This window comes from Denticeps clupeoides, chromosome 12, assembly GCF_900700375.1.
Source record: "Denticeps clupeoides chromosome 12, fDenClu1.1, whole genome shotgun sequence".
NCBI classification, from domain to species: Eukaryota; Metazoa; Chordata; class Actinopteri; order Clupeiformes; family Denticipitidae; genus Denticeps; species Denticeps clupeoides.
In genome coordinates this window covers 9,611,323-9,638,421 of record NC_041718.1, presented here as the reverse complement: position 1 = coordinate 9,638,421, position 27,099 = coordinate 9,611,323, and the positions used below count along the sequence as shown (strand labels likewise).

General features: G+C 42.8%; 2 protein-coding genes across 2 annotated transcripts in view; both read left to right on the top strand.

Annotated features, from left to right (window-relative positions):
- The first annotated feature begins 2,654 nt into the window (after positions 1–2,654).
- mxra8a (matrix-remodelling associated 8a) lies at positions 2,655–18,844 on the top strand. The gene is made up of 10 exons (XM_028998350.1): positions 2,655–2,808; positions 7,379–7,402; positions 7,638–7,940; positions 8,194–8,295; positions 8,460–8,918; positions 15,287–15,445; positions 15,608–15,638; positions 15,736–15,809; positions 16,176–16,253; positions 16,434–18,844. The coding sequence occupies exons 1-10, from the start codon at positions 2,772–2,774 to the stop codon at positions 16,457–16,459; spliced, it is 1,293 nt and encodes a 430-aa protein (XP_028854183.1). The 5' UTR covers positions 2,655–2,771; the 3' UTR covers positions 16,460–18,844.
- A 1,659-nt stretch (positions 18,845–20,503) lies between these two features.
- The window catches only part of dvl1b (dishevelled segment polarity protein 1b), a 32,716-nt gene continuing 26,120 nt past the window's right edge, over positions 20,504–27,099 (top strand). The window contains exon 1 of the mRNA XM_028998348.1: positions 20,504–21,005. Coding sequence (XP_028854181.1) covers positions 20,836–21,005 — 170 coding nt within the window. The 5' untranslated portion in view covers positions 20,504–20,835. The remainder of the gene's footprint in view (positions 21,006–27,099) is intronic.

The window sequence follows — 27,099 nt, the reverse complement described above, 5'->3', positions numbered from 1 at the left end:
AAGTGTCTTGCTCAGGGACACAATGGTAGTAGGTGGGATTTGAACCTGGGTCATCTGTTTCATAGGCGAGTGTGTTACCCCCTTGACTACTACCATCAAAATGTTAAAGTAAATAAGTCCCAATAAGCTGCACATTGATGACAACTGATGTGTTAGAAGCATGTAGTAATTCCATAATTGAAGTTTGAGGTTCAGAATGAATTATTCATTTGACACACAATTTCCCCATAAACAGAAATATCCACAATACAATCTACAATATGTAAAAATTCATTAATATTTTTAATTATGCAAGTCTCCTCAATTATTCTTGAGCCATAAAAAAAATGAAAATTCTCTTATGAGGATATTTATATGGTAATGAGGATAAATAATTGCCCTGAACATTAGAGGGACACTTTGGGCAAGCACAATAGCACAATAGTTAAACTAATATTTAAACTGAATTAAAGTGCAATAATTGCACTGTCATTAGAGAACAATAAAACAAATTTGAATACGTTGCACAATTGAAATTATTTTTTTCATATTTTTACTGAAACTCTCAGGCAGCCCATTGTTGTTTATTGCGGTTTGTTCAAAGCAATTTCCTAAACCACCAATTACTTTATTTTCTTCCCTGAATATTTTGTGGATGAATTAATCCCAGTGTTTTTTATCATGCTCACAAACTACCATAAACCTGAAGCAAAAATATATAAGTAAAGGGGTAAATGTAAGGGAAAGGATGAGTGTAGTGCTTGTGAAAAAGGTATGACTTTAGGCAAGTGTATTTCAGTTTATGAGGAAATGTAATGTAATTAATATCTTTTATAATTGTATAAGATTACTAACATATGCTATAAATTACCAAAATCAAACCAAAAGATCTATTTCTAGTCATATCTAGAGATAAAAAAGCGTCTCAGCACAGGGCACGCTGACACAACGAAATGTGTCCTCTGCTTTTAACCATCACCCTTGGTGAGCAGTGGTAGTAGACCCAGGTTCAAATCCCACTTACTACCATCCCACTTACTACCATTGTGTCCCTGAGCAAGACACTTAACCCTAAGTTGCTCAAGGGGGGGGACTGTCCCTGTAACTACTAATTAAAAGTCATGACAGGCGCCAGGGGAGCAGTGTGTGGGCACGGTGATTTACTCAGTGGCACCTCAGTGGCACCTTGGTGGCTCAGGATTCGAACCAGCAAACTTCCGATTAGCATTACCCACTAGGCCACCACTGCCCTTTCTACCTTTGGCAATAAGACTGTACAACTCTTCCATGATCTGTAGGTGACTTTTTCTGTAGTTATGTCTTGTATTTTGCAAGATAGATGAATTTACATGTAGGAGTCAACAGGTGGCAACAGTGGACTGTTTTGTAATACCAGCAATTCGCTCAATTGTGGTTGGTATGAGAGACTGTCTGATCAGCAAACACAATGAACTCAATACCCAAAGGTCAAGGTCACAGGAAAAATTAAGGTAACTTCTGTGCCATAGATTGCCTGTATTATTTATAACGTTAATGACCTCCCAAATCATTTTACAAATTAAAGAAAAATAGAAAATCATTTACATTCAAATATATTTTGTCCATGAAATGCATGTTTTTAATGGCAAAAACATTTTGTCCATGAAATGCATTTTCAACATCAAAAAAGTAGCAGACAAAAGTCATTTTTGGACAAAACATTATGATGAAGACAATTATTGACAACATGCATATTGCAGACAAAATGACTTTTTGGCATTGATAAAATGTCTTTGTCAAAGTAAAAATGTGACAAGATATAAGACGTTTTTTTTTTCCCATCTCCATCAAGTGATACCAAGTGATTCAGGTAACAGTATGTAGACACGTTACTGTTACTTAATACCTAAGTTGGAAGAAATCAAGTGCGCAGTAGCAACAGTTTAACATGCAGCAGGTCCCAGTGACTAGCTCGCCCTGCTGTGAGCTGGGCCTGTGAACAAGGATCCAGGGACTCGCAGCTTCTGTTGGGTTTTACTTAACAGCTTATGACCAAACAGACACGTAGAGAAGCTGACATCTGTATTCACGGCGCCTGATGATTCAACAATGGACCGCTTTAAATGTTTTAATGCGTCTTATGTGCCTTTATTAGTCAACCTAGCGGTTTTATTCTAGCCTAGAATATTTAATCAATGCACCTTTAATCAGAAACACATACTGGGGCATAAGCAACAGTGGACAAAGTACACAACCCAGGTTAAAGTGGAGGTCAAATACCATTTCAGTAAAGGTAAATGTACCCTGATTTATTATGGGTCTATTGTCTTACTATCATTTTGCATCGAGACAGAATCTGGCGGCTATAAAAGTAACAGGATCTGAGTACATACGAATCTTTCGGCTTTACATTTATTCGTAACTTTCGGTTGAAGAAAACATAGATTACTTTAGTATTGTGCGTCTGCATGTCTGAACGCATAAAACGAACATAATACAACTGCATTCGTGCTCCTACATTTTTCATTATGCATTTCTGCAGTCCGGAATTTTTTCACAACTGTGCACTAGGGTCCAAGTAGAAAACGCTTCGCGACCTACTGCGTGTAGAAGTAAGCAGGCAGGGAGAAGGAGGAGAAGGAGGAGAAGGAGGAGAATGCGGGGAGGAGTCGCGGGGACGCGCGTCACCGGGTGGGGAGCGCGCGCGGCCGGTCAGTAGGGCCGCCGCCGTTGTCGCGGGTCGACCGACTGCAGGACCCTAATCCCTGAACCCTGAACCCGCCGAGGTCCGTCCCGACACCCCCGGCTCCGAGATGCGCGCGCTCCCGCCTGCGGTGCTGTTGGTGCAAAGTGAGTACAAAGTGGCGTCTAAACCTTTTACCAAGTAGCCCTGAAACTTCTCAACTCCTTCAAGTCAAGGTGGGACATGGTTGATGGGCGAGTTACACGCCTGCACCTTTTTGCCAGACGTCGTGTACCGGGAATATAAGATCAGGTGGGGGGGCAGTGGGGACTGGGATAGTACTTATAGCCTCTTGGAATCGCTTTTTGTATGAAGTAAAGTCTTTGGTCGCCTGTGGTAACCCGCGAACGTCTCCCTGCTGAGGGCTGTGTGCAGATAGAAGACGGCTTTAGTGCACCCTGTCCAGGCTTAATGGGTTTTTCAGGCCGGCCTCTAGCGTTGACACCACCCCTCCACCGAAGCTCCCAAATCTTCTAACCATCTGCTGAAGACACATCAGAGTCGACGCCAAGGTCATTTGTTTTGCCAGGGTGGAATGTGCTTCACGGGAACCCCGGTTTCAAAGTTTGAAAAGAAAATTGCAGACGACTTGCACCACGTGAGGCAAAAGAACTGAACTGTTTATGCAGCCATTTTCTGGAGGAGCTGAACCAGATGGACGTCATTTACATTCATGTGAAACAAAGTCTTTCATCTCGTCCCTATTCTTTAATCTCCTGAAACATGGGGATGTTCTGGGCATGAAGAGATTCCGGTTATTTCCTACGAGGTTTTCTTTGGTGTCTGATGTCTGTGTCTTGCACCCTTGTGCTCTGTGCATGAAGTCTTCAGAGTTGCGAGAGCCTGCGGGGTGTTGTGTTTGTGAGTTTGGGTGTGTTGGTCTTCTCTGGAAGGGGTTTTTCCAGTGGGAAGCCAAAATGACTGCTTGCCTGGAACTGAAATTGTAAAAACATGATGTCTTTTTGTCAAGTTTGCCATAGAAAACAAATGCAGTTTTAATCCCATCACCGCTGGACCTGTGGTTCTGACCACTTGGTGATTCACTGGAACTGAGTTTATGGGCTCCTTGTCACCAAATGAAAAACATGCTGGTCTAAGACATTTTTTCAGGATCAACAAAAGGCTGAAAGTGATTCACAGTTAGTCAGATCAGCCATGTTTCGGACGATTCAGCGCCCTCAAAGTTAGAAGCTCGTAGGTGTTCCTGTCCTGCTGAGGCGGTCAGACAGACATCCAGCTCGTCCTGGGTGGTCCCAGGCATTTCTGGTGTGGTAATAGTTGTTTGTAGCTGGTTGAAGCCGAGATGGGAAGACTGTCATCAGGTGTGTTGGCACCATGGGAGACATTTTCATCACACAGTTCTGTTTGACAACTGATCTAAACCAATCAGAATTCTTGAATAAAGGCATTCTGTCGGCCTTCGTGGCACATTTCATTTGTGGGTTTTGTGTGTGGGTTTTAGCACACTTTTGGGGCCAATTGTGTTCTGGAACTGTCACTGATTTGGCTGCACTGTTTGCTCTACTTTAAAAGGCAGGTGAGAGTTGTCAATCATGCTCTCATTTCAGTGTATAAAGGACAGTTCCTCTTCTTCTACAGTAATGTTTATTTCTGTAATATTTGATGTGCCATAGGTGAACTTGCAACAGAGCTACGTCTGTTATAATGCTTAGAAATTAGGGTTCCATGCTTCTAACTGAAAATAAGTAATGCTTTATCCTGTCTGGAAAGTCTGTGTCAGGACAGATATTTGAAAACACATAAAAAAAAAACAGCATTTCTGCTAAGGTGTGTCTCTTGAGCTCATCTGGTGGAGGCCTTAGGTAATGCTGGACCAGGCCCAGGGCAGCTGTGCTATTCCACAGAGGCAGAAAAACAGAACCAGAGGAAGGAAAACGTCCTAACACAGAGCTTTTACAAAATGTCACTTCTTTGCAGGATCTCTTAGGATCGCTCGGCACTTGACAGGAATATAAAAGCAGACACAGTGGAGAAGATGTGCATGCTGGAATTGGTTTAGGACAGGGGTCTGCAACCTGTAACACTTAAAGAGCCATTTGGATTCCACAAAAGAGAAAGCACCAGTAGCCACAAATCCTTTTTGACATGTAATATGAAGAAAACACTGCATATATTGTTTTTTACTTTTATGCTATGTTTAAAAACTGTGTGTTGCCTGCATTTACAAGTTATTGTCATTGTGAAACACACCACAGCACACGGTGACACAACAAAATGTGTCCTCTGCTTTTAACCATCACCCTTGGTGAGCAGTGGGCAGTCATGACAGGCGACCGGGGAGCAGTGTGTGGGGACGGTGCTTTGCTCAGTGGCACCTTGGCGGCTCGGGATTCAAACCGACAACCTTATGATTTCGGGGCTGCTTTCTTAACCACTAGGCCACCACTGCCCCTACAAGTTCACATATATGCGGCTGTCAGGAGCCATGCTGGGGTGCACATTCAAAGATATCCTTGAAGAGCTGGGTTTGAATGGTGTCTGATTTCTAATGTGATTAGTTGTCACATGTGACACACTATAACACAGCACTCAGTGCACACAGTGAAACGCTTCCTTACCTGCTAGGCTATATATGTATATATGTGTGTGTATTTACATATATTTAACATGATGCACTTAAATGTTAGAATATCACAATAATCCTATAAACAATGAATACAAAGATAATGCACCTAAATTATTATTTATTTTCCAAAGCCACAGGGAGCTGCAGTATCAGGATACAAGAGATGTGGGTTTCTGACCCCTGGTGTAGGAGATGCTTTCAAACTGGGTGGTAGTAGCCTAGCGGGTAACACACTCGCCTGTGAACCAGAACCCCACTTACTACCATTGTGTCCCTGAGCAAGACACTTAACCCTGAGTGTCTCCAGTGGGGGACTGTCCCTGTAACTATTGTTGTGTAACTATTATTGCTCTGGATAAGGACGATAAATGCTGTAAATCTAAATGCTGTAAATGTAAAAAACTTTAGGTCCAATAAAACACAGAGGTCTGACCATGGCTGGAAAAAAGGAGACTTTGTGTGTGCTTGTGGACAAAATGGCAGAGGTGTATGTTGGTGAGTCACGTCATAATGCGAAGGTGTGGTTTGTCCTTGGCAGGTTGGTGCGAGTGAGAATGATGTGGATGTGCATACACAGACAAGGCTTCACCTTTCTGGATCACTCCCTCAGCACATTCCTGTCTGTCTGCTTCACACACATGGGTTCCAGAAGCAGAATACTCTGCCTCAGAAAACATCAAATCCATATCACTCATGGCCCTGACAAAATGGATTAAATGGAGGCTGGTTATTAGAAATGTGCAGCAGGCGGGTGACTGGTAGTTGCTGTGTAGGTAGGGAACAAGCAGAACATTTTCATCTGGGAAACTGAACGATTTAAGAGGAAATTTGAGACGTATATTTGTGGCACGGTCCGGAAGGCGCTACTCCAGAGCCGGGGTTTAGACCAGAGTTTCATGTTCGTCCTGTGTTGTTAAGATTGTTTTCACCTGTGTATGATTGTATAAATTTGCCCTGTATGTGTCTGTTCGCCGTCGGGTCAATGTTGAGTGATGTTTTTTTTCCCGTCTCGTGACATCGTGCGTGTGCGTCTTATTTCCCAGCCATTTGATGCTTTAACCACCATGGCGAGCCACATTCCCACAGTGCTGTCACTGCAGCTGCCTCCCTTCTGCCTGCAACCCCTAACGCCCCAGTCTCTCACTCACCTGCAATGTCTGTGAATGCGTCATCTCACAGCAACCCTGACATTAACCGATGGAGCAAAGTCTTTAGCTGCAAAAATAATTTATTCAAATAATACTGGGATTGTGTCTGGGATTGACGTATTTCTGCTAAACTGGTCAGAATAAATGCAAGAAGCTGGGCTGAATCTGAAGTATTTACTTTGGTTTTAGGAGGAAGTCCTTGTTTATTTCTGGATGTTGTTGGTCTGCAGAGAATCTAAAGTTGCTTTGTGTCTCAGTGTGTGCATGTCCATTTGTGTGTGTCTTTGCCGTGTCAAAATTCAAACATCTTGTTTTTGTTTTTTTGTGTAAATGAAATCTGCTCTACACCTATGTATGATTTTCACCTTCTCTGCAACATTTAGAATTGATTGAATTTTGACAAATATGGGATAATAGTGTAATAATCATGTATCTATATTTTCATTATCTCATTATCTTTGGATCTGGATCTTTTTACCTGTTTTAATGTGGTCTGTTTTAATCTGAAGTGTTCACTGTTTTTTTTTGTTTCGGTGCAATTTATTAAAGAAATAAATTTGACTCTCATGTTTTAATGCGTCTTATGTGCCTTTATTAGTCAACCTAGCGGTTTTAGTCTAGCCTAGAATATTTCATCAATGCACCTTTAATCAGAAACACATACTGGGGCATAAGCAACAGTGACTCTCATAGCTCACCAATGGAAATTTCCCAAACTGTGCTCAAATCACCAAGCGGTGTCTTTGCGTTTAAAGGGTTCTTGTAATGTGCAACGTGGCATTAAAGACTGATACGTTCCATGTGCTTCCTGTCTTAAATGCTCATGCCCTAGAGCCAGTGTTAATAGGAGGCCTTCCTGCTCTGATGTTGAGGCTGTAACCTTGCTTGAAGGTTGTGACACATTTTTAAAAAATTGACAACGCTCTTCTGCTTCTGTTTCAGTACATGCATCCCTGTTTACTCTGGGTGAGTTATCTCTTTATCTTAGTGCATCTGTTTTTTTATTACAGTAAAACCAATAGATGCAATAGACTTCACTGCACAACATACCTCTTTAGATACCTTCCTGGATTAGTCTGAGAACAATACATGTTAACAGACTAAGATATTAACTAACTAAGATATTAACAAACTAACTTTTTTTTAATGGTTGTGTGGATGTTTAATTCTTGGTGTTTAGGTGTGTGTGTTCTCCTCTCAGTGCTCGGACAGGTTGACCAGAGCAGTGTGGTGGTAGCCATGTACAACATCAGTGCCCCAGCTGGCTCGGAGGCCATACTGCAGTGCCACAGCCAGCGCATGGTGTGGACCCAAGACAGGGTAAAGGACCGGCAGAGGGTGGTGCACTGGGACCTGACCCGCAGTGCACCAGAATACACCATGGAACGAGTTCTGGACATGTTTTCAGCGGGGGACCAGCGTATCTACAATGGTTACAACCAGGGACGCATCAGCATGCCCAAGACTGCATTTGCTGATGGAAACTTTTCTCTGGTCATCAAAAGTGAGTTAAAGCACCATGGATCTGTCCACATCTGTGCAACAAATTCAAAATGACAAATCTGCTGTGTAGCACGTGCCATTTCACAGAATGGCTATTGTACTAAATTTACACTTTCTGGGGGACCTGAAAGAATCTCAATATTTTTCCACCAATCTCAATGGAATTCTACTACTGTATTATGTATGTAAATTCTTTTTACATTCATAAATAGTACATTAAAAGTCATAACTCATGGTTAAATGACTTTTAATAGATGTGGCCACGACAGATCGGGGTATCTACTCCTGCAACCTGCACCACCACTACTGCCACCTGTATGAGTCAGTCAAAGTGCAGCTCAACGTCACAAAATCATGTGAGTCATTTGTTTTTCTCATTCAGACTAGACGAAACTGGGATTTTTGCCACCTCCATCTGTTCTTGGATGTTCCTTGCAGGGAAAAACCTTTCAAAATCACTCCTACCAGCGCTTGTGGAGTTTTGTCTAATGGAATGTTGTTGTGTTATTGTCTCCTTAAGCTCGGAAGGAGAGGAAGTTTTGGGATGGAGAGAAAGCTGTGTTTGTGGTACTGGTGGGCTCCACGGTCGTTTTGCCCTGTGTCAACCGCCGGCCCATCTGGACAGACAGGAATAATGAGGAAGAGCAGCAGCAGGTGGTGCACTGGGACCGGCAGCTGCCTGGTGTCCGGCACGACAACGCGGACCGGCTCATAGACATGTATGCGTCCGGTGAGCGCCGGCAGTACGGCCCCCTTTTCCTCCAACGCAAGATGAACATCACAGCCGACGCCTTCACCCACGGTGACTTTTCCCTCATCATCTCGGACCTCCAGCCTTTTGACCAGGGTCTGTACTCCTGCCACTTGCACCATCACTACTGCGGCCTTCATGAGAGGCGCATCTTTCGCCTCAAAGTGGGACCACCGAACCCGCAAGCCCCCACCAGCCCTGCCCAGGCCCTCCCTAATGAAGACCCCGGTAAGACCAGTGCTAAGACCAGAAAAGTAGTGTTACACATAATCCTAATGCACCAGAATGCAAAAAAATATAAAAATACTTTTAAGTAAACTAGACTGAATTGTATGTAAATGTAGTAGAGTAGAATATCACTGTTACAGTTGCTGGTTGAAGCAAATAGACTTAATAGACAGTGTGTGATATTATGAACTAATGAACTATTGTGGTGGCTCCTATTGTGGTCCTAATTGTATTGAATTTTTTTTTTTCATGAATGAAAATCCACCTGTCATCTCTCTAGTTTTGTGATGTTTAAAGGCACCCAGTGTGGATATTTTGCTCGCTGTTCTCACATGTGAAGCTAAGGGAACCAGCATAACCTCCAACATGTCTCATTCTATTGTGAGATTCACACATGGTTCATAGGTTAAAATTAGCAGTCAGCTGACTTCATACATATTGGAGAAAGCAAACAAAGTAGCATGAAAATAGCCGTTCTCGCTCAAAAAATATTTGCCGCTCTTTCTGCTGTGAGTGCTTGCAATTGCAGGAATGGTTTTCATTGGCTAGCGGTATAGGCCATGCTGTGTTTATATTTTCTCAGCAACTCTGTATATAGGGGAGAGCTGGGTGAGTTGTGCTTGAAGTGCCTTAAAAACGAGGCCATGACAGTGGATGTGCTGCGTCCCTGGGAAATATCACTTTGGATCTGAAATATTGTATTTATGAACTATTGCTTTCTGGAAAAAGTGCTCATATGTCACAACTTGCCCCAGGTGAGGGCAAGTTTTGTTTAATAAGTATGCTAAATGAAAGCTTGACAAATTCATGCATTTTAGCTTTAGTTGAAGTTATTTTACCACATCAAAGGCATATTTTTTCTCATGCTGTTGAAGCAGTCGCTCGACCAAGACAGGTTGCTTCAGGAGTGCGGCCTGACAAATGGTGGCATGCTTTTATAGGCTGCAGACAAATCATATCCTATGCAAGTTTATTAGCATTATTAGCATTATTTCTTCATTCGTCCCTTATTGAGCCATTTCAGTTTACATCCAGATTTCAAGTTGAAACAATACACTCTAAATAAGTACCCAGTTTTGCTTTCTCTGAGCCCTGCCTGTCTTCCTCTCATAACTCTGCGGCATGATGGTCTATTGGGTAGTGGGCAGAGGCCCTCGTCTCACCCGTCCTCCGGCTGCTCACTCCTTCCCGAACAGGTAGTGGTGAGGTCATTCTGTCATGGGCCGCAGGGCATGGCAGGGGAGGACGCATACATAACAATACTTAACAGGAACGAAAATAATCGTACACCAACTGGACACATTCAAGGTACATTTATACAATACAAACTGGTAGGAACTGTCAAGGCAATCAGGAAGCACAGGACAAGGAACATACTGGAAATCCTGGCCTGGAGTACCAGGGAAAGTTCACATCATGACAGTAAGAATAGGATGTATAATAAAAATAAAATTAAATGTTTATTATGGGGCAGTGGTGTCCTAGTGGGTAAGGAAGCACAACCTTAGTTGGAAGGTTGCCGGTTCGAATCCTGAGCAGCCAAGGTGCCACTGAGCAAAACACCGTCCCCACACACTGCTCCCCTGGTGTCTGTCATGGCTGCCCACTGCTCAATCACTTCACTTTCACCTTTAAAATAACCCATACCCTATGGTACAAATCACCCCAACCCCACCTTTTCGGAAAAAATGCATCATCGTGCAGTTTTAGGCTAACATCGGGCTGGCTGTATAGACTCATAGGGTAGCTTACCAAAGCACTAAAACATGTGTAACATGATTTCAGACTATAACAGTCTATAACTGTTCAGACACAACAACAAAAAAAAACTAGATCGTAGAAATTTGACTTTAAAAGTACATTTTTAAAAAATGGTCTCTTCTCATGCACTGAGGCTCTCTTCTTTGCAGAATGAGTAAGCTGGCTTACTCTTTAAAAGTCTGTGGTGACATGAACAATTCCTTCTATGGTTCTATGGTTCTCCTACAGGGAAACAGCAGTTATGAAAGAGTGAATGTAAACTTGAATAAACACAGCTCACTAGAACTGTGCAGATGTTCCAGACGTACCTACCGTACAGCCTAATAGCGCTCCTGGATGTTTATGTCTGCCGCTGCCTTCAAAATATTCTGATTGTTTTGCATTAATGAGGAAAACAGGGTGGAGGGACGCGGTGAAATTGTGTTCATATGCGTTTTACTGCGCATTTCCATCCGCAGAGTCAGCGCATACCGAGCCTGACTGCTAACCCCAAAATCCCCTCCTCTGCCACCATTCCTCTCAGAGGAAGACGGCGGTGGGGAGGAGGGGGCGGAGCTGGCCCTGTCTGGGTTTGGGGCTCTGCTCTGGGTTTGTCCTCAGGAGTCTACGATTACTGCAGAATTCTTACGGTTCTACATTAATGTTTACTGAGGCGTCATTCCTGACCAGTGCAGCTTGACTCATATTCAGAGATATACTCACACTTCAGTTTTTTCCTAGTTTTTTTTCCATTTCTGCTCTTGTAGAAGTTTATGTCTGTCTCTCTGTCTCTCTCTCTGTGTGTGTGTGTGTGTGTGTGTGTGTGTGTGTGTGTGTGTGTGTGTGTGAAATGCCTTGTCAGAAATTAAAGGGAGTGTTAGCTTAGATATTACTTGGCAGAGACTACAGGATGAGATAGAGACAGATGAGAAGAGGAGAGGGACTATGTTTGGATTTCAAGGTCTAGTTAACATATATATGCAAATACACATTTTCCCCCGAAGTCAAACAGTCCTGCAGATAACAGCAGAGAATTTCATTGTGACAATAAAATATTGCAGCAAAAACAAAGTGCGGTGTTAAAATATTGTACCACCAAAAATATTGTTTAATAAGATTGGTAGTGTAGTAAGTAGGGTTGGGTATTGGCAAGGATCTCACGATACAATACACACGATACACAGGTCACAATATGATTATGTCACGATTTATATTGTGATACTGTAAATACTGCTATAGTTTACAGAACATTTTAAAATGGAGCTGAACAGCACAGCACCATCTACAGGAGTGGCCCCGTCCAGCATCTCTGCTGACCTCTTTAAACGCTTGACAGCACCACTCAGTGGACTAAATTTGTACACAAAAATATTGATATTTGATGTCCCTTATCAATTCAATATCATGGTGTGAAATGTTGCTCTAGTAGTAAGGTAATGCAACCTGTGCACACACTGATTATTTGTGTATTTTATTATAACCAACAAACATATCACACACACACAAGCACTCTTTGTTTACTTCAGAAGAATTGGGGAGGGGGTGCAGGGTCCAGTTATCAAAGCTCTAATGGGAAAATGTGGGAAAGTCATTGCTGGGCTTGAGTAATGGATGTGTGCACCGGAAGCTGAACTAGACAAACTGGAATCTTGGAGGATAACATCTCAGCCTCTGGAGTGAAGACTGCCAGGCCGTCTGGCTCTGCTGAAGCGCTTACAGTTTGCAAAGAAATAATCTATTTCTCTCCAGCAGTCAAAAAAAGGCATGTTTCTGTGTGTTGGAACCCTGTTGGGAGCCTATTTTATTGCCTTTTTGGAGGGGGTTGTGCTGATGACCTGGTTTTGACTGTGTTTTTGTTGACTTTGGCATGAAATTGACGTTCTGGAGGGCACTGCAGTTTACCTTCAGGATCTGTCAAAACCCCAGCATGCCCCATGCCACCATCAGTCACGGCTCATACATCCGTTCACTCGTCCATCTCTCAGTTCCTTCACATTTTTTTCCCCTCGTTTTCTTCTCCCACTCCTTTAAGCTTGCACTGTGCCTTGTTTATCGGCAGGATGTCTGCTTCATCTGTGAAGCATCTGGCCAGCTGTTCCATGAAAATGGGCCATGTTGCATATAAGTCACCCTTCAGCCCACCCCCATCCACTTTCTGTGCACCCCACCAAAAATGTTGGCCCCATCCCACACCGTGTTCAAGAAGACGGGGAGAATACATACGAGAAATTCTCTGGTCCACTGGGTGGTATTTTTATTAATTTTTTTGACAGTACACAGGGGCATTGCTATTCAAGCTTTAACTTGGATCATGAGATTCTTCGCTCCTTGTACTCCACCATGTTCTTTGAGGGACACCTGGTCCAAACAGTTTTTGTCTGAAGGCTGATTTCTTGCTTCACTGTTTTTTGCTATATCTGCTTATAGTGGAAGCAGTGAAAAACGGTTACTTTTTGCTGATGACCAGTGCATTTAGCACATAACACAAACACTGTATTCCTGAATGCTGTGCCGGGCCTTGGCCCAACTTCCCAGCATGTGTCTTTGTTGTAGGCTGTCAAATGCCGGTGGTTAATGATGGGGTGGTGGCTGCCAGATGGGTCTAGTGTTTATAGTCTTTCCTCTAAAGAGGCAGTAGTGTCGCTGTAGGCTCTGATTACTGTAATCTGTCAGTGTTTACATTACTCACTGCTTGGGTTGCAGTTTAAGGAATAAGGGCGCAGATTGGAAGATTCTAGGGGGGGACCACCACACATTATGGGCCGTTTAATTGGGTGTTGCCACACGGGTTTTGTTTTTTGTGTTTCTTGGTTTTTCTAGAGAACAGAAAACATTGTGTTTTTTTCTAAAACCACCAACAATGTTTAATGCACAATCAAAGGGCTTAGCACATATTTTAATGGTCCAACATCTAACCATAGACCTCTGATGTATATATGTGTGTGTGTATGTTGGTACTATGTCAGAGTGGGTCTTTCAGTCTACATCTTCTGCTTCATTCGTTGTTATTGTGGTTGGCCTCGGCATCTTTTGAACTTTCTCTCTTCTCCAAAACCAAGGGACAACATTGTTAGAACTCCTCTGTCTACAGAAGGAAGAACTTTTAATAACGTTACTGAGCTCCGTCTCCCGCTGGCTGCCTCGCCCTTCCCCAGACTTGTTTTTTATATTTATTTTCCAGTTCTCCTCCCTTTTGGCAAGTCTTTGAGAAACAAGCATTGAACCCTGTGCAGTCTGCCCTGTAGAGGAAAATGACATCATTTTCTTATTATTGGGAGCCATTGCTGTTGACCCCTGTTAGATGGTGAAGGAGACATTTTCAGTTTCAGAGATGTCTATGCTTTTTTTCTTCATGAAATACACTATAATGAAATTAATCTAAAAGAGTAAAACAAACCACAGCATGCTTCTTGTGGTCCGGCCCTCTGCCTCTGGCCTCCGTTTCACGGCCAGGAAAAGTAAATCAGTGCATGACAGTGGCTCAGGATCTGACAGCTCTCTGGTGCTCGATTGCACTCTTCTTCTATTTTCTTCCTCGCTCCCTCACTCTGCTCACGCTTGTCAAGTAAAAAATCAAAGGGAGCTGCCCAAGTGCTCGGCATGAAGCCTGTGGCCCTGCACACATCTGTGGCTGCTCTTTTTTTTTTCTTCTTTCCATTCAGGTGAGTCGAAATGTTTTCTTCTCACATATAGGGATATAATGGCTTGACCTCAGAGGTTAGGAAGGCGGGGCAGTATGCCCACTGTCTTCAGTGAGGATCAAGATTTATTTACAATGCAAAAAAAGCACGGGGAAACAAACAACCACCCATTAGAAAACCTATTTTATAGTCAAAGTATGTGTCCTTTGTATTCATAATTAAACTACATATTCTAAGTCAGGCAGATAGGTCAATAAAAGTTTGTCATATTTTCCAAAAAATGTGTTAAAAGAATAAATTGTTTTGGATTAATTGACTTACATTCCATAAACATATCAGCAAGTTTCAAGAGGCTTGCTTATACTGTATATACAACCTGTACCTTGCATATACTGATATATATCCCATAGCATCACATCACACCTTAATATGTTGGCTATAACTTTATAATAGTATGACAAAATACTTTCAGTTCAAGAAACAAGGAAATATAATTGTAACTTTTTTTGCTATTAGCCTGTAGTTTTTAATGTTTTTTTTCTTTAAATACTTGGGAACTGTCAGCATAGCTATTCTTTTTCCCAACAAGCCATTTATGTGCAATTATAGTTTATTTGCCCCACTGTAACCACAGTTTCACTGTATAGTTATATGTGGGTGTTGTTAGCCATAATTAAATGTGTTTGAGCATTGTTAAATTAAGTATATGGTTTCAGTGTTCCATTACATGACGTTATAGCTGTTTTTAAACGTGCGTTTGCCAAAGCATTTTAGGGCCATCTTGTGGTGGAAGATGGTTGTGACATGTATTATGTTGAATTGCGTCAGGATTAAATATTTCACGTGGGATGGAATATTTTATCAAAGGAATGGAATTCTCTGCCAGATGCATCTTCATAATGCTCAATACTCGGAAGACTGAATGATATCATGGTACCGTAATGTGAATGGTGCTCAGCAGTAATCCGGAACATGTTCCCTCCACAGAGACCGACATGGTGGAAGGACCTCATGTCATCAATGTCATCCTGCCGGAGAACAGAGGCCACTTCCTACAGCAGCTGGGTTACATCCTGGCCACTCTGCTCCTCCTGGCTCTCATTGTCCTCGCCATCATTCTCCTGACCCACCGGCGCAAGAGTCAGGGTCTGGACCTATGCTTGTTTTCCTGTCTTTTTGGCTTGACTGTCTTAATCTGTCTGTCTTATATTGAACTGTGAATGTTCAGCACTGACCTTTTAATGGACTGCAATGCTTATGATATACATTTTTCAATCTGTAAATTCTTTGTTTGTGCTTTATTTTTAGTTGTGGAGTATGATCCACGCAGAATGGAAAGGCAAGCCATACACATTTACACACACACTTGCATACAAAATATCCCTAAAACAGTACTAAGACAGTCATTTGAATGGTCTTTGTCTTTGCTGGAATAGGATCCACGTGACTACCAATGATTTTGAAATGAATCCCACAGAGGATAAGCCCTACCAGGAAGACCCTAAGCTGAGTAAGAGAACATCATACACCACGCTCTTTCACCATGTCTTTTCCATTAAAATAACATCAAATTGATACAAAATCATGCCCATACATTGTTAATGTAGTTATGTTATGGATTAACTTGCTATGTTTTTCAATATACAACTGAAAACAGCTGTACTTATGAAACAAGCAGTAAAATTGGCCATCAAACTAGTTAACTAGTTATCAGCATTATCAAATGAGGAATTGACTGTGATTATTATATTGTTTGTATTTTATATATATAAAATGAACTTTATAATTTGAACGTATTTGTTTTTGGATTGAACATGCTGTGATTTGTGTATTTATCTGCTATAAGTCATAATAAAAATGGTATTTTGTAACACAGACTATAAAAACAATCTTCTGAAGGAGAAGGCAGACCTGTCTAACCAGTGCTACTCAAAAGTCATTGATCTGGAGCGAGGTAATGGAGTTCACATCATTTTCAGTCGATGCAAATTAGCTGTTAGTTGTTATAGCATTCATGCTCACTTAAATGAGGCAGCAGATCCCTCGTTAAAAAAAGATCAAAGGGAACATTTTTTATCGATTATTCTCTCGTCTATTGATTTGCTCTGTTTTTTCCTCTTTCTCTGTCTTGCAGCAATGGAGAAGGTGTCATGGAAGTGAAGGAAAGTGGGCCACTGGCTGGTCCAGGGGCAGATACAAAACAAGGATGGTCCGATGAAAGGAAGGAGAAAGGGAGGGGAGGGAAAAGAGAGGAAGGTTAAAAATCCTCTCAAGCCAATTTTTTTACTGAGCACCATTCTTGGTGCTACCATTTAGGTTCAGTGTCCTACTGTTTAAATCTGTAAACCAGCAAATGCTATCATATTAACTACTAATTAGCTAATGCTAATTGCTAATAAGATTTTCTCATGTTAAATGTAAACTGTACAATTCCAGTATTCCCAAATATTTGTATTTTATTATATAAATATTTTGTTCTATATTTTCCATTGTCCACAAATTACATAATTATTACTTATTATTAAAGTAATAAAGTATAAGAAATTATTAAAGTAATTTCACAGCTTGTCAACAAGGTCACACACTCAAAAAAGAATGATTTGTTGGGTTAACTTAATTCAATTATGACACCTATTTCCACACATTTTAATGATGCTATTTGAAAATAAGGCAGGCAAATAGGACCCTTCAATTAGCCTGCCTTAGTTTCAAATAGCAAAATGTGTGAATGTCATAATTGAATTAAGTTAACCCAACAAAATCCTAAACACACTGATGTATGTATGTTGTATGATCTGGAACAATCTGACTTATTTCCTGCTTTCCTCACTCCTTGCTCAACTTGTTCTTCCTCCCGTATGACATTTGTTGTCAGTATTCCTTTGTCATATTTGCATATCTACTTTGCTTATCATACTTGGCTGCTCTGTATTTTTAGTCCCCACAGTACCTGGCATCTGAACTGTACATCCTCTTCTCTGGGATATTTAGACAAAAAATTGCCACGTGCCTTCATCAGTGTGTGTACTCGCTCACATCAAGCAACAAATCCCCTGCTAATGAGTCAGCATCTGCGATGCCATCTGAACCCTCATGCATCAGCAGCTGCATCAAAGCACTCACCAAATACTCGTGAGTCGGCTTGACAATTATCATGCGTTACGTAACATAACGCTGCCCGCAACATATAGTACCGTGGCTCTAGCAAACACGGATTTGCTCAGCTGTGCCAGAGGAAACTGCTCAACATAGAACTTCAGCTTCATGTTGTTGCAACAATATTCAGATGTCTGGCGTGCGTTTTTGCAGCTGTTCATTTTATAAATGCTAACTGATGGACCGCATGATTTACTGATTAAGTAGCAAGAACTACGTATTTCAGCTAAACATGTTTACATTTCCACTTCCAGTTCAAAAACGTAAGACTGACCAGATAAATTGACACGATTAGTGGACTTGTCTTAAAAGGATTTATGAAGTCTGCCTGCTTGTAGGCACATCCCATGGTAATCCTGAAAGGCAACTATACGCTCTAATTTGTAGCCTGGTGGAGAAGCTGGTCCAGGGTCGAACATGGTGTTCTCCCATTCAGGTCAATCACCCCCTTCCTTTTAAACTCAGGGGCTCAGGGGCTCTCGGCGAAGATCTCGACTGCCGACAGCCTCGAAGCCGGGGATAGCTTTACACACACTGCTGAGGTGAGATTCATTCAACTGCACGCCAGAAGAGACAGGCAACCGGCATACAGAAATGTCCCACCAGTCAAATGTTGTTTGACTGCTTTGTCTGAAGACATCTCCGAAGATGTCCTGAGATGTCCCCGGAGCCCAGCCCTGTCTCCATTTCACAGATGAGTAGAGGCAGTATCATGGCCTTGAAAGACATGCTGTGCTGGAGATGATGTTTTTTTTGTGCATCAGTGGATTGTCATGTCATGTTACCATTGCTTTTCACGGCATCCTAAACGTGGACTTGTGTGTGTTTCTAATTCCTCCGCTACATCTTCCAATAATTTTTTTGCCCATGAGCATATGTTGAGGTGGTTTTGTCTCTGCTTCTGCAGTGCCTGCTAATTTCACTGTAACCTTCCCATCCATAATTTCGATTAGATTTTTGCAATGTTCTTCATATCAGCGGTTATCAGTAAAATATAAGAATTCACTTTTTTGACTGCAAATGTTCATTAATTATGACAATATTTTATTCCGTTCTTGTTGTGCTTACAGGCCAATGAAACAACTAGAATCCATTACAGACTGACTAAACGAGAATGTTGCATCTTAGGTGAGATTCAAACGTGCAGTTCTTGGGTTTATGGGCAGTAAAGTTTAATTACTTCATTTTGATGCCTATATATCATATATTTTGAACAAATGTTTAAATAGGAGGCTTCTATTTTTACAAAAACACTGCTGTACTGTTCTTTTCTATTTTTCATTTTATACCCATTCCGCAATAGATGACTTAACTCCTGATTCCCAATAATGGATGTTGAATAAAGTGATCTTTTAAGACATTTCATAATAAAGTACTTTCAAATCTGAACTGTCTGGTTCTCTGTCAGGTGCAAGCAGTTAGTTGCTTGTGAGATTTCATGTCTGCTTTCTGGCCTAGAATTTTCCATCAGAGCATCATGTTAGTTCAACATCTTATGTAAGGGAAAAAAAAAGGCAGAAAAAATGCGCAGTGCCCTCAGGAGTGAGCTCAGATGGAATAGTAGGTTGTCATTAGTGGCCTTTTGAGTCATGGCAGGCAAGTGTCTGCAGTAGCCTAGTAGGCTACTAGTCAGTAAGACACTCTGACTATGAACCAGAAGACCCAGGTTAAAATCCCACTTAGTACAACTGTGTCCCTGAGCAAGACACGTAACCCTGAGTGTCTCCAGGGGGACTGTCCCTGTCACTACTAACTTGAAAGCATGTTGTAAGTCGCTCTGGATAAGGGCGTCTGCCAAATGCCGTAAATGTAAATGTGATTGTGAGTCACTCTGAATAAGGGCATATGATAAATGCCGTAAATGTGTCGTGGTTTACTTGGCTATACAACACTTCATAGGACAGAACACTAATACACTCCAGCACTTTCACTTTTAATCACTTCTGGACTCAATCCCCCAAGAATCTTGCACAATTTGTTTTTTACTTTCACTACTCATTTGCACACCTTCACCCTACCTGTTACACATATTTTATGTTAAAAACATAAAAGTGTAATATTTAGTTATGTTTACAATATTTGCATATTGGTTCACTGTATACAATAATGTGACCTGTAGCAGTTGCTAAAGCATTTCACTGCATATCATACCGTGTATGACTGTGTATGTGACAAATAAAATTTGGAGGGTGGTAGTAGCCTAGTGGGTAACACACTCGCCTATGAACCAGAAGACCCAGGTTCAAACCCCACTTACTACCATTGTGTCCATAGCTCCGGGGTCTGTCCCTGTAACTACTGATTGTAAGTCGCTCTGGATAAGGGCGTCTGATAAATGCTGTAAATGTAATTTGAATGTGAAATTTGGTGACGTCACCGTAGAACCTGGCTGCGTGTCTCTTAGAAACCACTAGAGGGCAGACTAACGGGATCATAACTGGCTGTACTCCTTTAATAATGAGGGCAGATTGGGGCTGATAGACAAAAATTGTTGAACTGTTCTGAAATAAATTATAGGTGCGACATTGTAGATTAAAAGATAAATCTTTTTTTTTAAACGAATGTTTCACTTTCGCGATGAAGTCATTCTTTCAATCGTGTGTGAAATTCTATCGTTTTCCTCATACGAGTGTCTGTGGCTAAACTGCTTACTGTGAAATAACATAGCACCGCGCAATAAAATACATTAGCGGGGAGAGGCAACGCCTGCCTTGTCTAACACACACACACACACACACACACACACACACACAAACGCTAATGGCCTCAAAAACAAAGCATATTATGCCGTGAGATGAATAAAGACCAGCCGCTTTGATAAGGACGGAATGTTCTGCTGGTTCAAAGGTCGCAGTTTACAGCACCCATGCACACTGATAAAAAAAAACCCAAAGCAAAATACATTCTCCAAACTCTCTAGTTGTAATGTGTACTAAATAATAAGAAGAAGAAGATAAAAAAAGAGTGAAGAGTGAGCGCTGCCCGCGGCATTTTCCTGCGCCTTCCAGCAGCCGCCGCGTGGTGGCGCCAGCGGGCGGGAGGAAGCGGCCCCAGGAGCGGGCACCATTCCACGCCGACTCTCTCCGAAGGATGTGAACCTTCCCTTCCTGTTCCACCGCCACCGCCAGGCAGCAGTCCGTCCGCACGCTGGGCTGCGCCAGGCGTCCGCCGCCGTCCCCGCGATGCCCACGACACGCGCGACCCACTCACCCCGCCACGCTCGGCGCGACGTCTTGTTTATTGATTAGCGCGTTTTTGTTCCTCGTCCTCTGCCTCCGCCTCCCTCAGTGTAATTAGTTACTCGTGTTGTTGTTGTTGTTATTAGCATTCTGTCGCGGTTGTAATTTGTTGATGCGGCGCGGCGGAGCGGCGATGGTCTCATGGCGGAGACGAAGATCATTTACCACATAGACGAGGAGGAAACTCCGTACCTGGTGAAGCTGTCAGTCGCCCCGGAGAAAGTCACCCTCGCCGATTTCAAGCATGTCCTCAGCAACCGGCCGGTGCACAGCTACAAATTCTTCTTCAAGTCCATGGACCAGGATTTCGGGTGAGTGCCCGGCGTGTCACCCGCTGGGGGGGGGGCTTTTCGACAATAGCGCGCTTTGTTCGGGGGGTTCGCGGCGCGCCCCCAGATTAACCCTCAGCCGCGCGCTCCGCGTCCCGGATTTTATCTCATCTCGACGTCGGCGGCCGCCTGGCACCTGCTCTCCTGCCAGATAATGCCCGGGTCACGTGCTGATTATTACCCCCCCGTCCCACCCCTCTCCCGGCGGGGCTCCCCGCGGCTCGGCCGCAGGTGCGGGGTTATTACCGACACTGTCGCCGTGGGGTGACAGAACGCGACTAGATTCTGTCGCTACGTGACGTACACACGCACACGCTGCGTGTGTGTTGGTGTTGTGTTGTGTTGTTACTCTCCCTGTCAGAGCCGAGCACGTGTCCCCGGCGTTTCTTTCCCGTCGCGCCGGGCGGCGTCGAGGCCTTGTCAAAAGTCACGTTTCGTTTTATTTTTTTTATTTCCTCGGTTTGTTGTCGTCGTCGTCGTCGCAACACCGGCCGAGTTTTGAGAGCTCGGACTCGGGCCGCGTCGCGTCGCGTCGCGTCCGCACCTTCCGTCCGCGAAGCGCGCTGCGGCGGCGCGCCGTCCGGCTACGTGGGACCGGCCGCGACGCCGGAGCTGCGTGGGCGGGCGGCGTAGGCCGCGCGTGGAGCGTGGAGTACTATGGCGAGCCTCTCTAGTACAGTAGCCCGGAGTGTAAACGCGGCTTCCCGGGAAGGCGGCGGCGCGGAGGCGAGCGTCGGGGACGAGCACGGCCTGACGCGCGCGTCCGCTCCTGTCCCTCGTCAAAACCGCGCCGCCTTCTCCCGTCCGAATGCATGCGGACGTTATAACGCAGGGCCCCGTTAATAGCGGGTTTATACATTAAGCGAGATGCCGGACGGCAGTGTCGCGAACGGACGGTAATTGGACCATTTTACGACAGGAAGTGGTTTTAATTCCGGGTGTTTTAGTCTGGCGCACCGGCGTGCAACGCTTCCCTGTATGAAAATATACCCCCCCCATTAATAATTCCTTTACCGCGCGTCTCGATTGACGCCTGCTTGTTTTATTAATTATACATTATGTGTAACTGGTTTATTATTAAGAGCCAGTGGTGAAATACCACAGCATTCTTTTGATAGAATATTCCTTTATTTATTTCCATCCATACAATTAAAACCAATAAACCAGGTGCAGGGAAAAAAATATGTCATTTAAGGCTTCATCTTAACACAAACTTACAATGACAGCCAGGCAAGAAGGGTCAGTCGTGATAGAAGCATTTTGCGTCTAAAAACAGATATAACATTGTCGTTCACGCGGACAGATGGATTTTTCCATAATGAACAGATGAGAGTGCATGCTTCTGCATACCACCTTGTGAAGTCCTGGCTTAAAAAAAAAGATAAACCCTGTGTTTTTTCTGACGTTTATTGGCAGAGATGCAGCCTGAACAGTTTATGAATGGATTATCGACTCGCCAGCGATTTATTTTTCTGTCTCAGCTTCACGTTGGCAGTATTGAAAGGACCAGGGAAGGAACTGGGGTGCTTTGTATGTTCGAGGCTGTTCAGAGCAGCGGTCCATATCTCCTCCCCGACTGACCGCATTCATTTTTACAAGTGGGCATGTTAACACGGGCGATTAGCATTTGGCCATGATCTCAGATCCTTAAGGAAGGCTGACAATTCGGACCATGCACCCCAGATGAACAGGTGACTGGAAGTGGAAATCATACATAAATCATAAAATCTAAATCAGTGTTTAGGGAATCGTATATGAGGATAAAAAATGGTATTCCATGTGATGCTTGGTGGAATTACAAAGTGATATTGTTTTGGCACCAAATCAATACATGCAAAAGACTAAATGGGAGAAACCCTACAGCATTAACACTGGAAGAGCCCCGTAAAGAGAAGGTGGCTAACGAGCAGATTAGTAATTACCATGTGAACGGTGAGTGACAGCAGCTGTAGCTCTCCAGTGTCCCACAGGAGCACTTTACTCAACGTCTTCCCTGCTCTGCTCTTCCAGGACGAAATTCCGCCCGTGCTAAACGGTGAAGGGTGCACTAGGGCCAGATTATGAATCTCTGTAGGAAGGCTGCAACACAAAAGATTTACAGCTAACAGCTGCATGGCCTTTTGCATGTATTTTGTCGGAAAAGCAGCATATCGTGGCTGCTTTTGGATCACGGCTGTTTGCGTGGCTGTCATCGTTCGATTTGAACTGTTGCTCGTAGCTCGGAGGTCGTGATCAGTGTGTCACCCATCTATATTTTGTATGGGGTGTTGTATTTATAGGTGCCCGGATAGCATCAGTGGTACTCTATATCAGTGTAACCTAGTGCTTCTAGTGCTACATTTTTTAGTAAGAGGCTCTTTTGGCGCATTTGCAGCAGGCCTAATGGAAGCTGCCTGGCGGTCGCTGGGATTGGTGAACTGATGGAGGCTGATGTAATCCATAATGGGAAGGACTGTACGTAAGCCTGCCTGAAACTATCCACATACATGGGGGGATGTGGGCTTCATGAGGGAGAAACAAGTGGTGTACCTGGGCATCAGTCCAACCAAGCAGGGCTGTGCAAACACCAAATACTATCACATCAAACTATCAATTTCTACGTCCAAAACTACTTTCTTCTTGTTTCTGTGTGGTAGAATCGTAGGATTTCCTACAACTACAAACTCTGCTCCTGTAGATGGTACTTTGAACTGCCACTTGAGTTCGCCTCCTCATACTTACCTTCTTTTTGTTTACCTTCTTTTATTTCACAGTTCTGTAAAATGCTCAGGCACCATAACCAATTTACAAGCAGCTACAGCCGCCTAGAGGTACCCAGGATGTTACGAAAAAATTCTCTTGGCAGAATTACCACATTAATGAGGGTCGACAGCTGATTTCTTATTTTCAATGTCCATGAGTCCATGAGATTTGAATATAATGGCAGCTCTATCAGTGTTTTTGGCAATTTTTAAATGTAATTATTAACTATGTTCTGGCTACATCTTTCTGCTGAATAATGAATATAATGTGATCTGATGAAGACAACACAGATTGCACACAGCTCTGTTTTGACTGTGTAGAATATCACACTATATTGCAGTATGGCAGATATCACAGTGTGTTATATAATCGTATCGGGATCCATGTATCGTGATAAGTCCTGTGAAGTCCTTGCCGATACCCACCCCTGCAAGCCAGCACAAATATTTGTTTTTCTGAATTATTACTGCAGCCCATATATAATGTGTAATGCCAAGCAGCTCCCGGATAGGCTTAAACACAGATGTCATATTGTGTTTGTGCTGAATGTGTTCTGTATCTCTCATTGTAAATCACTTCACATCCAAATATCTGTAAAGCTGGCTGCAAATATGTTGAAAAGACAGCTTATTGGCTGCATGTTGGCTATAAATCAACTAGAAGGCCAGGCTGTTCTCTGCTCTAATGAGTTCACAAGGTTCTAGGATGGAAATCTTGCCATGGAACGTGCAACCGCAACATTATGAGAAGAACCAATTCAAAAAAGCAGCATTCACACATCGACCAGAAGGACAGGCAGAGTGTACCCGGGGTCAGTTCTGATACTAATATACTATTTCATCCATAAAGGCAGCCAGCTTTTACCTAGTGACATCTGGGACAAGGCAGTGGTGAGCGTGCTCTGTTATGTGGGTATTTAGACGAGCAGGCTTGATGCTGTAATTCTACAGAAGTCTGCTTGTTTGCAGATGTCTCACATTTTGGTTGAGTTGGTGGTTTACTCAGCTGGGTGGATCTGAATGAATTATAACGTGAAAAGAGCTGTCAGGCTTGCATCTAAATTTGTGTTGTTGATGTTAGGAAGTATGGTTATAGTCAGGATTTGGGTACCTGATCTTCAGAGGGCTGGTGTGGAGGCACGTCTTTGGGATGACCTCACAAACATTAAAGGTATTGATTGCCTCAGAGGAGCCTGGCTGGATAAAAAGTAATCCCATATCTGCTCCCGCGTGATGGATCAGGTTTGTAGGTGGTTAGTTAGCTTGATGTTTCTGAAAAGAACTCACTCACTCACTATCCATATCAGCTGAATCGGGAGCTGGGTCGTGGTTTCCAGAGCCCATCCGGGTACAGTGGGCACAGGGTGGGGACTTACCTTGGACAGGGTACCAGCCCACCGCAGTGTTCCAAAAATAAAGTCCATGAATAAAATGGGTTTAAGGGCAATTTGTGTATTATGTGGTGTAAAACCTCCAAGCCAGTGAAATGTCAACTATGTATGTGGCGTTGACGTCATTTGCCCGCTCAACTTCTATAGGCCGCCCCTCCTCCTCGTCACACCTCTCTCCTCCTCATTTGCATTTAAAGCTACAGACACCAAAACTACACGTCCTGTGAAAATCTCATTGTGTGACTGGATAAAAGTGGCTGTAATTCTGCACCAAGGCTGAATTTCAGAAAGACACTTCAGATTCAGTATTAGGGGACCATTAGGACCGATATAAAAGCAAAATGAAGTAAGTCTTGTGATTGTGTCCATTTCTCCTGCCCTGTCCTGCTTCCGGCGTGACACTGGGTTATGATTAGACTGGCTCACAGCTACTGGAGTGAGGCTACATTTTACCAGGCTAGAGCTAATTTCAACATCACTTACAAGATCATGTTTCAGGTTTACCTCCATGTCCTTGTAGGTTGTCTGGGATGCAGAATAGTCAAAAGCAGCATTTTGTTCTCAATATTAGTTTCTGGCTAGAAAAATGCTGAGCAACCATTGTTCCATTGTGGTTCCACTATAATGATCTAATCTAGGTAATGTTTTAGTGTATTTTCTCCTTGTCACGGGTCAGGATGTTAATGATGCATAACCTTCTTCCGTCAGTCTCTTCTGCTTTCCAGTCTACACTGCCATGAGGAATGTCACATAAAATGTTTGACTGTCCTCATTTTAAACATCTGGTCAAATGTTTGTTGAAGTAAATTAGAATATAGTTATCATTGCAAGATGGTTTAAAACATGGTATGTAAACATTAGCATATTGACATTAATTATCTGATATATTGGAATCTTCTCCCATTAGGGGTGGCCACAGTGGTTTAGAAGTCTCCATTTTCCCATATCCTCTGCGTTTTTCTCTTCCATGCCAAACTCCTGCATGTCCTCTCACCACATCCTCAGCATCCTTCTCTCTCTGTATGTGTCCAAACTAATTCAATCTCACCCAAAAAATCCAATCCTAATTCACTAATTTCTAATCCTGTCCATCTTCATCCCAACGTAAATCTTAGCATCTTTAACTCTGCCTCCTGTCTCTAAATTAACCCCACTGTTAAATGGTTAATAAGCTACTATTTACTGATGTTGGAACGAATTATGGGTATATATATAATTTTACTAATAAATGTAATTCAGAATTGCTGGCCCTGTGTGTTCAGAACATAAAAAATAAAGTAGAATGAAGGAAAAATGTCTTTTAAACTGTCAGTCTTTGAAGTTTGGTGTCTCTGATGTGTGTTTGGTTTAAATTAATTTCTTGGCGGATATATGTTTTAAGGGAAATATATGTGTTTTTCCTTACTCTTTTCGTTGAGCTATTGATGATGGGATTTCTGCAAATGAAGAACGGTTATGCCCCTCGCAGGATGAATGTTGTATGAAAATTGATGCCCCAAAAACAAATCTGAAATAAAGAAACCTGAACATGAAAATTAAATGTATTTGTAGCATAGAACAGTTTTTCTTCAAGAAGCTTGATTGCTCATGTGATGTCTGTTCTTGTGTGACATCTTTATTAGTGGATGTAGAAATTATTTCAGCTTGTGGACATGAAGCATCACCCACTTTTTGCATGTAAGTGGTCTAATCGAATTAAGTAGGAACCTTTAGAATCTAATGTCCCTTAGGATTCTAAAGCAATGTCTTAAATAAGCATTAATGCAGGCTTTTTATCAGACATGATATCTAAATGTGCATTATTATCATTTTTCCACACTCGGTCCTAATACTTTGTGCACATTTGTGGGGTTTAATATGATCTATTACTATTCATGTTTTTCAACCCTCCTAGACACACTTTGCTGTGTAAAATGTCCTCATTTCCCCCTAGATTATACTGAG

Excerpts from the sequence above, each read along its gene's own strand:
- mxra8a (XM_028998350.1), top strand. The coding sequence starts at position 2,772 with ATGCGCGCGCTCCCGCCTGCGGTGCTGTTGGTGCAAA. Across the intron at positions 8,296-8,459 it reads GCTCAACGTCACAAAATCAT|CTCGGAAGGAGAGGAAGTTT; the intron begins GTGAGTCATTTG and ends TGTCTCCTTAAG. Across the intron at positions 16,254-16,433 it reads AGTCATTGATCTGGAGCGAG|CAATGGAGAAGGTGTCATGG; the intron begins GTAATGGAGTTC and ends TCTGTCTTGCAG.